Here is a 15,463-nt window from a genome sequence, read left to right as displayed (position 1 = left end):
ATACCAATATAAAAAGCTGTGCAATAGTTGCAGCAGAGCTGGTAAATGATGTGACTGCTTTCACAGGTGGCCCAGCCTCTGATAGGATGGATAAACATGTCACAGGACTGGAATAGGAAATGCTGGTTGGGTAGATTGGGCAGGTGTTGCACCTGGGTCTTCCACAGGGACAGGATCCTTGTGGAGAGATATTGGGGTTGGGAATGGCATAGGGATGGATGAGGATGTTTTGGAGGTTGGATGGGCAATGGAACATAACTTTAGGAGAGGTGGGAAGCACCTCGTGTGTGATATCCCTCATTTCAGGGCTTGATGATAGGTAATCAAAGCCCTGGTGAAGGATGTGGTTCAGTTGTTCTAGTTCAGGGTGGTACTGGGTGATTAAGGGAGGCACTCCTTTGTGGCTGGTTCTTGGGGTTGCACCACCTGTCAAAGAAGCTATGTCATTTACAAGCTCTGCTGCAACTATTGCACAGCTTTTGATATTGATGTGACTACCAACCAGCTGTCCACCAGGATGAATGGCCACTGCCATACTGTGACAAAGAGCAAACTAACCACCCAGTCGCACAACATGTAGGTGAGCATAACACGTATGATTTCAGTGGCTGTTTCACTACCCAAGGCATCTGGATGCTCCCCTCCACCAACAGCTTTTCTTAACTGCACAGATGGGAGTTAACCTTGCAACACATTCTCCACTCCCTTAATTATCCCTGACTCAACCTAAAGTAACAAATTGTCCCCACACCCTTCACCAAACAGTTTCCACCCCGTCTGTCTTACCACCTCCTCCCCATTCTCAGCTCCCAGCCTCTTTGTTTGCTGCCCTGTGCCAATTCACCCACACACCTTCCTCTACTCCTCTCCTTTTTTTTCCCCACTTACCTGCTCCAAGTCCTCCTGACACTGCACTTGTTCTACTGGAGTTAGCGGTCATGTGTGTGTGAGGTGTGCTTGCCTGTGTGTATGAATGGGTGTGTTTCTACGTTTCTGTTTTGCTGCTGAAGGCTGTGGCTGAAACCTGTGTCTAAGTGTATCTTAATTGTACCTGTCTGCAACCCAATGTGTCTTCTTTACAGTAAGTAGCAGTCTATCTTTTCCTACATTGTTGATATTCCTACGTGAAGTTTCCATTGTTTAAGTAAGGAAGGCTGATTTGTAGATTGAACAGCCAGGGAAGTCTGATCACTGAAATATTGTAGTTAATTGTTCTGTGACAGTGATTCTTCAGTTTCTCCCTGCATATTTGTTGATCAGACAGTCAGAGATGTCTGATTGCTGAAATATTGTGCCCATTGGACATTATGGACTGCCAATACACCCATGGAATGTTATTATGTGACTGTTTATGAGCATTTGTTTTGAAGTTTAGGTAGGATTTTACATAATTTGTTGTAAAACTATTGTCAATATTGAGTTAAAAGTTTAGTTCAATGGGAGCTATGTATCAATGAGAGGAAAAATACATGTGACTTACTGTTCTCTATGTTTTTCCTTTTTTTCCTGTTGTCAATTCAAATAACATTGCTATTCTTACATTTTTAACGACAGTATTGCATACTGCAGATTGACTCAAGTTAAGTGTGAATTTAGCTTTGTGAGCAAGTAGACTATTTAGGAAGTGTATATTTTGGAGTTATGTTGTTAAGCTTGAGAGCCAAGGTAATAATTAATAAGGAAATCGTTTTACAGAACTGCATTAGACGTATCTTAAGTACAACACATATATTTACCGACATTTCTGACTGGTGTGCATAGGCAATTCAATAAGACATAAACAAACTCTAAATGTAAAATGTAAATATACAGTATTTCGCTGGATTGCATTTGTACCAGTTGTCATAGTAGTTGATTATTAAATGTGTGTCCTTAATTTTGATTAATATTGCATAATACTTCAGTTCTAAGAAGAGAACTGCTGGGTGCTGTATTACCAACTCTAGTACAGTCAGTCAAGTATGGCCTGTCTGCTAAATGGTGAATATTGTATTGCATGACATATAATTTTACCGAAGAGATTTAAAGGATTTTGTTTGAAAATTATAATTATTTTTTTCCATGTCAGTTTTATTTATCGTGTGTGGTTTTTGCCAGATGATTGCAGGTTAAAGTGCTACATATTTATTAACATTTTTGTAGTAGTATCTCTCAATATCATGTTAACAGTTGTTTTTGCTCCAGAGGGCATTGTTAATTTTTTAATTTTTATAGCTTTGAAATCTCTGAAGACGTTTTGGAGTATACTTTTTAATGTTTCATGATTTATTGCAAATGAACTGATACTGAAATCAAACATTAGACATATTCTTTGACAAAAATATAGATATGTACTGAAAATTTGAAAGGATACATAGCACTGGTGAAATGGTGCATAACGAAGAATCTACATCAAAACCAACAACAGGTAAATATTATGTCTGGAATCCAGTGCTGGTCGGTTATAATAATACAAATGAAAATATATGATTTTAAATTTAAACATTATTTTATTTATTCCACAACATAGTTCAAATATACAGATTTGCACTGGAAAAAATAGATATTTCTTGTAGTATTTATATAAGTGATATAAAGAACAGACTATTTATGAGTTGATTTCAAAGTACACACCGATGTAGATTGAACTGTGTGTTGTTACATACATTACAATTATTTATATGTGTTCATAACACATATTCTGCTCATTATTACTCATTTAGAAGTATGAGTAATATTGTGGTCTACCTTGTACGTCCTCTTCTGCTATTGCATGTGACAGCAGAAATAATATATTGCCTTCAGGCAATTGCACACTTCTTTCCCTATGTCTGTTACAATCGTGTTTACATACTACATTTAACTTCCCTAGCTCTCGCCTATAACTCCCTTTTCATTTCATGTTATTCCATTCTGTGGCCACTTTCATTTCCACTATTGTATTATTTCCTCTTGCCTTCCATCTGTTTCACTGGCTTCATGCCATGACCATTTCTCTTATGTTCACTAAAAACTGTGAGATTCCTATTTCTGGCACCCTGACTGTCATGGTCATGTGCTCCTACTGTTTGATACAGTTGTCAATCATATGGAAAATTTCCACTTTTTGTCTGTTATTTTGCTTCGTGATTTAATTAGCCTATTAATACTTTCCCTCTCAGGTAGAAGTAATTTACTTCCAACAGTACTGAGGCCTATTTTCACTCTAAGTTGGACAGATTCTACAATGAATTTGAGCAGTCTTCAAGTCATAAATACTGTTGTCAGAATTTTCATCTTCTGTTATTCTTCACATGTTGTGTTGCATACTGTCTCCTGGAACATATCTGAAAAGAATTGTTGATTTAATTATGGTCATTATTGTCATTTGTAATTTATACTTTTTTTTTACAGAGGTACCAAAATGTAGGGTCTGTCTTTTACAGGTGGATTTATTTAGTAGTTGAAACAAAACATACTCTACTTAATATAGTTTGACAGTAGCATTAATTACGGACTCATCTGAATATGAATTCACGCTTAGATTTAAATGTCTAAATATCTTTCCAGCATTCAATAACCGACATATCCACAGTTACAAAAACTGTGTTCAAGAATTTATACAAACCTGTGTTTGAATTAGCACACAGCTGAAATACTTTTTTTTTAAGCTATAGAACTAAAATGATTCTCTGCGAAATACACGTACAGATGACTTCTCAATTAATATCACTTAAATACACCCCCCCCCCCCCCCCACACACACAAACTGATTTATTCACAGGGCACTAAGGAGGATAAACAAGAAGCAATTGAAAGTTATAATTCAAATTACTACAACACCCAGAAACAAGAAATACGAGGGTTGAACCTTTAATAGTGGCAACTATTTATTTACAGCTCTTACAAAATAGATACGTGTTTCAAAATTTTACTGACCTTCAGAGTAGTCACCAGCATTGTGTATTACACATTGTCAGCAATGTGGAAGTCATAGGATACTCTTAGCAGTGCCAGTTGTGTTGACAGTTAAAGCAGCACAATCTGTTGCCTGACAAAACTGTAGGAGCTCTGAAGTGAGTGCCGTGAAGTGTTTCCTTCAGTTTAGAAATCAAATTGAAGTTACAAGGGCTTAAGTCAGGGGAGTGCAGTAGGTGGTATAGCACTTAGCAGCCCCATCAGTCAAACAAATCAGTAACATGTTGATTAATTGAGTTTCTGCCAATTATTCGTGTCTTTCCTGCACAATATTTCAAATGCATGAGTCACAGTCTTCTTCAGGTTCCGTCTGATACCGATTCCAGTGTGGAACGAGTCCGGTATTTATGCCTACGCTGCGTCTGGCACTCTGTATGTGGTGAGCACCGTCCAATAGCAATGGCTGTAGCATTTTCTTCTAGCTGCAGCCGTTCCGAATGCTGTGTGCGTACTTTATGGTTATTAGCCATTGTCAATATAGCTGAATTAAGTTCTGAATGGCGTCCAAGCTGTGCTAGACATTTTATCTTCCGATTGTCATCATTTGAGTCCTTCTGTGAATTAGGACGTTCTGTTACCATTCTGTCTTGTGTTAGGCGTTTCGTCCGAAGTTTTCGCCCCCCAGGAGTGGCTGCAGCATTATTTTCAGGACGATTGTGTTCAGATCGTTGCTCGAGACTCGGAAGTGCGTCCTCAGATACTTTGTCTGTTGTCTGAGGTGCCATTTCACGTATGTCCTTGGTTGCATGTATTGGGCTGTCATCTCTAATTCCATCCTTATGCTTGTGCCCCGTAGGGTCTGGGTGTTGTCTACGTTGCGTCCTCAGAACATCAAGTGCTGAGTTCCAAGCCGAGCTCAGCTGGAAACTGGTGTCCCGGTTAATGAGATTCTCTGCAACCTTAATCTCATTAGATTCTTTGATGACACTGTCCCAGTATCTCAATGTTTGTGTTAAAATCTTTGCATCACTGTACTTCATAGAATGATTGAGTTCTAAACAATGTTCGGCAATTGATGACTTGGTTGCCTGTCTCAGTATTTTGTAGCTTTGGTGCTCTTTGCACCTGTTGTTAATTGTCCTGGTTGTCTGGCCAATGTATGCCATACCACATTCACATGGTATGTGGTAAACACCCAGTTTCTGTAGGTGCAGGTCATCCTTCCCACTCCCTAGCAGAGCCTTAATCTTGGTGGGTGGATGGAACACACCATTTCTTCTTGTATCTCTTCAGGAATCTCTCATGGGGAAACAGGGCACAGCACCTTTTGAAGATTTCAAGAAGAGTACTCATTTTTGTAGAACACTGTTGCCAAATTATCCGAATCTGATAGAGTTCATGCCCTGTGAACCAGTGTTCTGATTACACCGTTTTTCTGTGCCAGGTGGTGGCAACTGCTGGCCTGCAGGTACAAGTTGGTGTGAGTGGGTTTGCAGTACACACCATGACTGAAGGTAATATCTCCCTTCCTCCTAACAAGTACCTCTAGGAAAGGGAGCAGTCCTTACTTCTCCAGTTCCATGGTGAATTTAATGTTAGGGTGGCATGAGTTTAAGTGGCCCAAGAAAACATCAAGCCTTTCCCTCCCGTGGGGTCATATGACAAAGGTGTCATCCACATATCTAAAAAAGCATTTCGGTTGATCTGGGGCCAATGTATGTGCGTCTTCTCCAAATCATTCATAAAGAGATTGGTCACCACTGGTGAGAGTGGGTTGCCCATTGCTACCCCTTCCATTTGCTTGTAGAATTGACCCCCATACAGGAAGTACATCAAAGTCAGTATGTATCTGAATAAGTCCAGGAGCGCACTGTTGAACTTTTATCCATTGAGCTCAAGTGAATCATTCAGTGGTACGTGGGTGCACAGGGAGACCACCTCGAAACTGACCATTGTGTCACAGTCCAAGATCTGTAGCTGCCTGAGGCGTTGTAGGAAATTCTCTGAGTTGTGAATGTGATGGGCACACTTCCCCACTCATGGTGAGAGAATCTTCTTAAGGTGTTGAGCAGCGAGGCAGGTGGTCGTGCCAATATTGTTGACTATTGGACATAGAGGAACCCCTTCCTTGCGCACCTTAGGCAAGCCATAAAATCAGGGTGGCACTGGTGCTTTAACCCTTAGCTGCTCAATGGTCTTTTCTGGAAGGCCGGTTTCCTTTAGAAGAGCCCTGGTCTTCTTATCCACTTTGTCTGTGGGGTCGCTTTCTGTTGGTCTGTATGCCAGGTTGTCTAAAAGTTGTTGCACCTTGCTATCATAATCTGCCTTCTGTGGGATATTGGTTGCATTCCCCTTATCTGCTGGTAACACCACAATGTTGTCATCTTCCCAGAGTTGTTTGAGAGCCAACCTCTTGTCACCGGAGATGTTTGATTTGGGCAGCTCGGTTTTAGTAAGCATCCTACGTGTCTCTCGTCGGACTTCTTCAGCCTCACTGGCAGGAAGTTTTAGGGCCACCTGCCCTACTGCACTGACAAAGGCCACAATTGGAATATTTCTGGGGGTAACTGCAAAATTGAGATCCTTGCCCAATACTTTCAAGGTGGTCGCGTCCAGTTCCTTCTCACTCAGGTTGACAACATTGTGAGCATCATCGTTCAGCTGCACTTTGTGGTTAAGACGTTCAGACTTGGCTTGTTGACAGGATGCCAATTTCTTCCTCATGCACTCAGCTAGGGACCAGGAGGTGCCGTCAACTTGATCCCAGTCTTGTCTGGTTAGAGAATTTGCTATAAAAATGTGTAGAGCCAGCAACTCTGGATATCACATCAAGTCGGTGGCGCATGTCATGTACTCTCTCCCTGACCAATGCTAAGCATGCTCGATGTTTAATTCTGTTGGCCACTCTAGAATTGAGGTGATGTTTGATTCTAGCAAATACTGGAACCACGTCCTCTTCTCGGTGTTGCAGCAGGAAACAGAGAGAATTGAGCAGTCTGCCCTTCCTTTGTCAAAGCTTGTCTAACACGGCACGGCATGGTAACAGAACGTCCTAATTCACAGAAGGACTCAAATGATGACAATCAGAAGATAAATGTCTAGCACAGCTTGGACGCCATTCAGAACTTAATTCAGCTATATTGACAATGGATAATAACCACAAAGCATGCGCACAGCGTTCGGAACAGCCGCGACTAGAAGAAAATGCTACAGCCGTTGTTATTGGTTGGCACACACCAAGGACAGAGTGCCAGACACGGCACGGTCCACAGTGGGCACGCCTAGCAAAACGTAGGCGTAAATACAGAACTCATTCCACACTGGAATCAGTATCAGACAGCACCTGAAGAAGACTGCGAGTCACGCAGTTGAAATATCGTGCAGGAAACATGTGAATAACCAGCAGAAACCTGATTAATCAACATGACAATGCCTCACAGGGAAAGCTTGAAGAATTACAAATCAGTAACAGCTTGCACTGTACGCGCTTGAGCATTGTCCTACAAAATGATGGTCAGGTCCTGCAGAAAGTGTGATCACTTCTATCTCTGAGCTGGTCGAAGGTTGTGTTCCAAAAATGAACTTTCAACACAACTGGCACTGCTAAGAGTATCCTACAACTTTCACATTGCTGGCAACAGGTTATACACAATGCTGGTGACTACTTTGAAGGTCAGTAAAACTTTGAAACATGTATCTATTTTGTATGAGCTGTAAATAAGTAGTTGCCACTATTAAAGTTCCAACCCTTGTAAAAGTAGTCAAAAACAAGTTTCATTAATGTTTTGCTTAAATATGAGTTACATATACTAAAGCAACTCTAGAATTATCTTATTTTAATTGGTATCTTGCATGTGTTTTGTGTTTCCATTGTCTTTTGCAGAAGTGAAAAATCCATACTTTTATAAATTATTGAAGAAAATTGTGTAGAGTTTGTGTTAACAATGCCAATTTGTGGATGTACAGATCATCAATCAACAGGTATCATGCTTAAATGTGCAAGTGGATCTGCTATTACAATGAAAAATATTACTTCACAGTAGTTGTAGATGAAAGCAATGGACTACATGCAGGAGTTTTTCACAGGTAGTTTGAAACCCTTTATATACACCACCTATGTACTCTGTAACACACCGTGAAGTCAGGTGCTGATCCAGCAGGTCATGATCCCCTGCACGAAGCAAAACCAAATTTAAATAAATTATTATGATCATATGAAAATGTTGCATATATTTATATTATGAAAAGGAAAGTTGCTACTCTCCACATAGCAGAGATGCTGAGTCACAGATAGGCACTTCAAAAAGACTGTCACAAATAAAGCTTTCAGCCAACAAGACTTTCATCAAAGATATATGACAACCCACACATACACACCCACACAGGCACACGCACATGCAGCTCACACTGTGTGTGTGTGTGTGTGTGTGTGTGTGTGTGTGTGTGTGTGCTGTTGTCTATTTTTGATGAAGGTCTTGCTGGCTGAAAGCTTTATTTTGACAGTCTTTTTGTTGTGCCCATCTGTGACTCAGCATCGCTTCTAAACGGTGAGTAGTAACTTTCCTTTTCATAAAATAAATATATGCAACATTATCATATGATCATAATAATTTATTTAAATTTGGTCTTGCTTTGTGCAGGGGATCATGACCTGCTGGATCAACACCTGACTTTACTGTGTTTTACAGAGTACATATGTAGTGCATATAAAAATTATATGTGTGTGTGTGTGTGTGTGTGTGTGTGTGTGTGTGTGTGTGTGGGCACACGTGCACCCCTATCATCTATTTTTGATGAAGGCATTGCTGGCCAAAAGCTTTGTTTGTGACAGTCTTTTTATTGTGTCTATCTGTGACTCAGCATTCACTACATGGCGAGTAGCAACTTTCCTTTTCATAATATTGTTGCATTCCATCCTGGATTTTCCATTGTATATATTTTATAGTTGTTATTGAAATTCTAGGCATCCTTAGCATGTTATACTAACTGACAAAAAATGTGAAGCACCCAGAAGGGCAGAAAGAAACGAACTGAAACTTCATGAGTTGAGAGGGTATAAGATTTTATTTCAGTGACTGCAAAACGGAGCCAAATGTTTCAATAAGATTCTGCTCTGGTAATCAATGAAGACTTCCTGCAGTGCTCTTTTGGCAACCAAATGCATTTCATTCAGCATCTATCTATCTACAGCCCTTTGATTTGTTTTATATCTTTTATGCAGCAGTTACTGTTTCTTTAGAAATTTCTTCACAGAGACTATATCATAGAGAGCCTCCTGTCACAAAAGATATATGTCTATCCAGTGCCTGGTCAAAGATTCTTTTAAACTTGAGCCACATGTCCTTGACTTGCTCCCACTCAAGGGTGAATGTTACCACTGACAAGTTGTGAGTGTGCTCTTAGTAATGGTCAGCAAGCAATAATACTAGTTTAATGGAAAATCAGTAATTTAAAAAATAATAATATTATTACTTAGCTACAAGTTGTCCCTAATTGTAGATAGTGTTATTTTGTAGCATTTATAAGCACAAATAAAATAAAAGTGTCATTCAGGATCATTTGTATTGCTAATGTTTCTCTGTCAATATATGCTGGAACTCATTCCTTATCCCAAAATGGATGTGATCAATATAACAATCTATATAGCACAGCAGAAATAATGACTGAAGTCCTAAATGAATATAGGGAACATTAACACAATAAAGAGAAGTCCTGACTGGAATACAGTAAATGGAAGGAGTCACTTAGTGATAGGTACAAAGAAAAGAGTGAACAAGACAGTTACAAGCTGTAGTTATTTGTGTGTGTGTCTGCAGTTCAACAACTCAGCACTAGGAGAAATCATTTCTTTTACTTCTTCCTTCATGCAAATATCAGGAAATTTGCACAGTGTGTGAGGTTGAGAACCATTTACAACATTTTTTGGTTGGATTTCCAGAGCTTCAGTAACATTCAAAACATCAATAAAAACAGATAAAAGTAACAGCTTCCTAGAAACAATGTAGCATTGTAGCTAATATGACAAAATAAATAATTATTGAATTGAGGCTTTTGTAATCAAATATCCTTTTTAGAAAGATGTAATGTTTATATAATGTGTGTTATCCAAATACAGTGTGAAAAAGGGTTCAACAAAGCTTTGTACATTTTACTGATTATTACCTTTTACTGTTGGTTCTTACTTAATTTTTAGCTTCCATTGACTTCAAGCTTAATTTCACTATTTCAAGATTTTTTCTATGTTAGTGCAATTCTGTTGACCAGATAGTTATCTAAAATTCAATAAAAAAAACGTTGTATTTGATAAGCATGAAGTTAGTAGCATGTAAGTATTAGTAAACTAATTTTTTAAAGAAAATTCAGAGGTACTTATTCAGGAGATAAGAAGTCACAAGAAATAATAAAATAGAAGGCATAAAAAAGTCATACATGACACTTTATTCTGTAAGTGTCATTCAACTCAGTTTTAACATTGTTCAGTCTGTAATCATATTTTGCAAATGCTCTAATCAATCATGCTCCTTTCATTTTGATTTCTATCTTCCTCATCTTTAATTTCTGAAGAAATTTTCCTTTGTATACCATATTACTATGAGTGTTCCTCCTTTTCTTCAGTGTTAAGCTGAAAGTGCTTCTTAACTTCTCATTTTACCTTCACTTTATAATAGCTTGACATTATATCAATAAATCTACTGGGATGTGAACAGTTTTCTGTACACAAATTTGTAGCAATACCAATGAAACTGACAGTAGAATGAAAAATATTTGAAGAACTCAGTAATTTCTGCATCACAGAATAAAATCATCTACATCTAGATATACATCCATACTCTGCAAACCACTGTGGGGTGCAAGACAGAGGGTGTGTCCCATTGTACCAGTTATTTGGGTTTCTTTGTGTTCCATTCACATATAGAGCACAGGAAGAATGATTGTTTGAATGCTTCTGTGTGTGAATTTATTTTTGTAATCTTATCTTCACAATTCTTATGTGAGCAAAATGTAGTATCATTCTGTAAGTTGCTGCCTCTGCGGCCTGTCTGTCTCATGGAAACTTCATGTTGATGCTGTCGTCATAAAGCATACTCGAATGTACAAAGAATTTGTTATACAAGGAAGAAGTGAGTATGTTTTAGTGACTCACCTGCAGCACTTGTTAGACCTTCGGCACATCCTTTTCCTTCCTTTTGTTCATCCATCGTGTTTCCTGCTCCTCAACTGTCCCAAATAACAGATAGGCTAAGTATGGAATGGCAGATACACCCATAATCACATATAGTACTTTACTCCACTGCTGAATATTTTGCTGTATAAAGAAGAAAAGAGTTGGCGGTTTTCCATTACTTCAGTGACTTCAAGGTGTTTTTGAATGGTCAAATTCTTTTAGGTGAAGATGAATTAAGCTGTTATGAGGAACAATACACACATACACAGTATAAATATATTTCAAATGAACTGGCACATTTCCCACTATGATGGAATATAAAAGACATAGTAAGATAGTGTCTGTATCTCTCTCCACTGTCCAAAACACAACACAGTGTTTGTCAAACTGGCAGTATTTGATGTTAGTTCTGCACTGTACATGTTACATGTGGCTATCAACTTTTGCTGATAAAAAGATGGTAATTTTTTTATGAACACTACACTGGAAGATTGAGATGTAGCATACTGATTTTGAGTTTATTGCATCAGAGCTCTCTTCAAACCAACTGTATTTCAAGATGCTAGAAGTAAGATACACAAAGCCAGAAACTTGTGCTGCATGTGTATGCTCTTCCACCATCCCTCCCTCCTACTCCCCAAGTGAGTGAGCAATCTGTAGAATTGCCAGTTCTAGAGATGTAGCCCAGAAAAATGTAATTGGACACATCTCTTGCCATGGACGTATGTGTGTGGGTGTCTGCATGATTGTGTGCATGAATGTGTGTACTTTAACTAGAGAAAGAGCAAGAGCCCAAAAGCTAGTGTAAATGCTGTTTTCTGTTGTGTGCTTCCATGCATCATGTGCCAGTCAGCTATAGGTGAGTTATTGCCTTTTCTTTATTTTATGTACATGGACACAGTCATTGACAAACACCCTCTTGGATTACTTTTTGACACTGGTACTTCTGTGTCATTTTTAAATCAGTCTACTTAAGTTTAAGAGTTGCAGGCAGGTGAGACAAATCTTTGAGCTTGTTGATATCATCACTTGCCTTTGCTAGGAAAGTCTGCTGTTTTAATACTTATAATTGAGTCACTTGGCCAGTAAATTTTCGGGTAGCAGCTGAGACCAAAGTGGACAATGTTTCTGGGATAGGCTATTCCCACACTTTTGCATACTGTGCAGTCTGAAGGGCTTTGCAGTGCATTAAAGACTCCATGTGATATGCACACCCAAACAACAACTATTTTAAAGCTTAAAGTGATTGCAGCCCATCCTTTTTTCAAAGACCACCCATTGTGCTTGGCAACACTGAAACAGAGCTGGATAGGCTCACTCATGAAGACATGCTAACACCTATTCCCCATAGTAAACAGTCCACACCCCTGGCCACAGTACACAGGCTCATGCATTTTGATTTCTCATAATGGGATGGTGTTTACATCTTACCAGAAAAGCTTTTTCACCTGTAATAGGTTTCAACACAGTCACACCACACCTTTTCACCTGGCCTCCAACAATCACGCAGAGAGATCCCCATGTTTAAAACCCAGCTGCACAAGGAAATGATGTGAAACAACACATCTAATGCTTTCTGTAGGTTTCTAGCTATTTACAGGACGACCACAGCTGAGGGCAGCAGGCAGTTAGAGTGGTTTTTTGGTCATCCTCATCACACCATTTTGAATATACTGTGACTAGTGCCCAGCCCTCTGCCTTCTGAGTGAGCACTACAGTGTGGGTGTGGCAGTTCAGGTGCCACTCAACCTGGATACAGAATTATCTCTGCCCACCATTGGTCCATGTTGTATACCGTGGCTTCCACCCACAGACTTCTGCAGTGGCAATGGAACCAGCTTAACCTTCACCACCCTGGCCGGCATGTATCTGCTTCCCATTCCTGGCAGAATCTCAAGTCCCATGGTGTCTCAGGCATTTCCCATTGGATCTTATCCTGTGTTAGCAATCCAAAGCAACACCCATGTATATCAACCCACTGCCTTCACTGATGATAGCTCATCCAGACCAAGTACCACCTGCATCTTTTCCCCCATCAGTTTCTGCTCGGAGGAGAACAGAGAGTAATGGCACCACCCAACATTATCATTGAAACCAAGTAGCTGGTATAAAACTACTATCAACCTATATGGTGCCACTACTCAAATGACACTGATCATTGGGCATGCTCTCTGGTGGGATCGCGCCAGACTCTGACATACGAGGTGTGGCTAGAAAAAAACCGGACTAGTACTGGTGAAACAATAAAACGAATGCAATAAGGCTGAAAGTCACGTGGCCTGTCACGTGACTCTCGCTCCGCCTACTGCTCGAGTTTCATCTGCCTCCTGCACTCAGTCTGCCCGTGGCGTCTGTTTTAAGTAGTTGACGTTTTGTCTGTGCGTCAGAAAATGTTGAGTGTACAGAAAGAACAGCGTGTTAACATCAAATTTTGTTTCAGACTAGGAAAATCTGCAAGTGAAACGTTTGTAATGTTACAACAAGTGTACGGCGATGATTGTTTATCGCGAACACAAGTGTTTGAGTGGTTTAAACGATTTAAAGATGGCCGCGAAGACACCAGTGATGACACTCGCACTGGCAGACCATTGTCAGCAATAACTGATGCAAACATTGAAAAAATTGGTAAACTTGTTCGACAAGATCGCCGTTTAACAATCAGAGCAGTGTCTGAGTTAACAGGAGTTGACAAGGAAAGTGTTAGGCAGATTCTTCATGAAAGTTTCAACATGAACAAAGTGTGTTCAAAAATGGTTCCAAAGTGTCTCACAATTGAACAGAAGGAACACCGAAGAATGATTTGTTCTGACATCCTGGAAAACATTGAAAGTGATCCCACCTTCTTACAAAATGTTATTACTTGCGATGAATCGTGGTTTTTTACTTACGATCCCGAAACCAAACGCCAATCGATGCATTGGAAAACTCCTGGTTCTCCACGACAAAAAAAAGCACGAATGTCAAAATCGAAATTCAAGGCAATGATGATTGTTTTTTTTGACATCAAAGGGATTGTGCACATTGATTGGGTACCAGAGGGACAAACAGTGAATCAGCATTACTACATTAGCGTCCTGGCTACCCTACGTGAGCGAGTACGGAGAAAACGGAACGATTTGTGGAGAAAAAAGTCATGGATCCTTCACCAAGACAATGCCCCAGCTCACAGTGCATTGTCAGTGAAGACGTTTTTGGCAAAACACAACATTCCCATCTTAGATCATCCACCCTACTCACCTGATTTGGCCCCCTGTGACTTTTTTCTTTTCCCTAAAGTCAAGTCAGCTTTGAAAGGAACTAGATTTGAGACTGTTGAAGCAGTAAAAGAAAAAGCGACAGAAGTAATGTATGGACTTACCGAAAATGATCTGCAGCATTGCTATGAACAGTGGAAAATTCGTATGGAGCGGTGTAGAGACCGAGGAGGAGAGTACATTGAAGGAGATAACATGAAATTGTAAATAATTGTAAATAAATGTTTTTTCCAGCATCAGTCCGGTTTTTTTCTAGCCGCACCTCATATAGGCTGGCATAAGGCAGTGTTGACTTGAGCAGTGGAGTGTGTGCCATTTGATATGATGCATATCTTACTCAAAATAATGATTTCTCCTTCTAAATTTGTCTTCTATCATTTGCCCAACCTGCACTTCCAGCCCAACACCTCTTATGACATTCCTTGGTAGACGTCTCAGATACAATTTTTATGCTGTTCCTCCACCCACTACCTCCTGCTGCTAATCCTTCACATTACTTTCCTATATAATCAGAGTTAGGGCTACATGTGAAAACAGTTATGTCATCAAGCAGCTGTACTGTGGCTGCTGTGCATCATCCTTTATGGTTATATGGCCAGCACTAAACTGTGGCTACCCATTTGGGTAATGAATGTGCAGCACACTGCAACTTCAGTGATTTGATCAAAACTAGACATGTTCATCATTATGGATTGTCCATGATCTTTAGTTGTGCAAAAATGTCCTATTTCAGTTTGCATTTTGCTTTTGTTTATTTTCATGCAATCTTCAGGTTGAAATTGAACATTTTGTACCAGTGACTTAATCTGTCACTTCAGCTTCTACACCACATTAATCGTCTCCCACCAGTCACCATCCCCTGAACTGCACAGATAGAAATGGTCCATCTAGAACATCCTCCAATCTCCTTTACACTCTGCTAGTCCTTATCCTACATCTCCTTATCTCATTCATTTGTCTCATTCTGTGTCCTTCCTTTGTTTTGTGCTTCTCTATATCTCTTCTATTCACTCCCCACTCCTCTGCTGCACATAGACACACACCATTTTGTTGTGATTACTTTACTCCATACAGCAAAAGAAGATCTCTGACAGACAGTTGGATTGTTGCCATCTTTTACTGTGATATGGAGAATGCTACCTGAAAGCAATAGCTGCCTAAACTGTAG

General features: G+C 39.7%; 1 protein-coding gene across 1 annotated transcript in view; it reads right to left on the bottom strand.

Moving 5' to 3' along the window:
- Positions 1 to 2,504: 2,504 nt before the first annotated feature.
- LOC124622342 (sialin-like) overlaps positions 2,505 to 15,463 on the bottom strand; it is a 50,210-nt gene continuing 37,251 nt past the window's right edge. The window contains exons 9-10 of the mRNA XM_047148020.1: positions 11,021 to 11,182; positions 2,505 to 3,305 (exon numbers count right to left, since the gene is read on the bottom strand). Coding sequence (XP_047003976.1) covers positions 11,033 to 11,182 — 150 coding nt within the window. The 3' untranslated portion in view covers positions 2,505 to 3,305; positions 11,021 to 11,032. The remainder of the gene's footprint in view (positions 3,306 to 11,020; positions 11,183 to 15,463) is intronic.

Source organism: Schistocerca americana, chromosome 7, assembly GCF_021461395.2.
Source record: "Schistocerca americana isolate TAMUIC-IGC-003095 chromosome 7, iqSchAmer2.1, whole genome shotgun sequence".
Taxonomy (NCBI): domain Eukaryota; kingdom Metazoa; phylum Arthropoda; class Insecta; order Orthoptera; family Acrididae; genus Schistocerca; species Schistocerca americana.
This window is presented reverse-complemented; position numbering and strand designations above follow the sequence as displayed.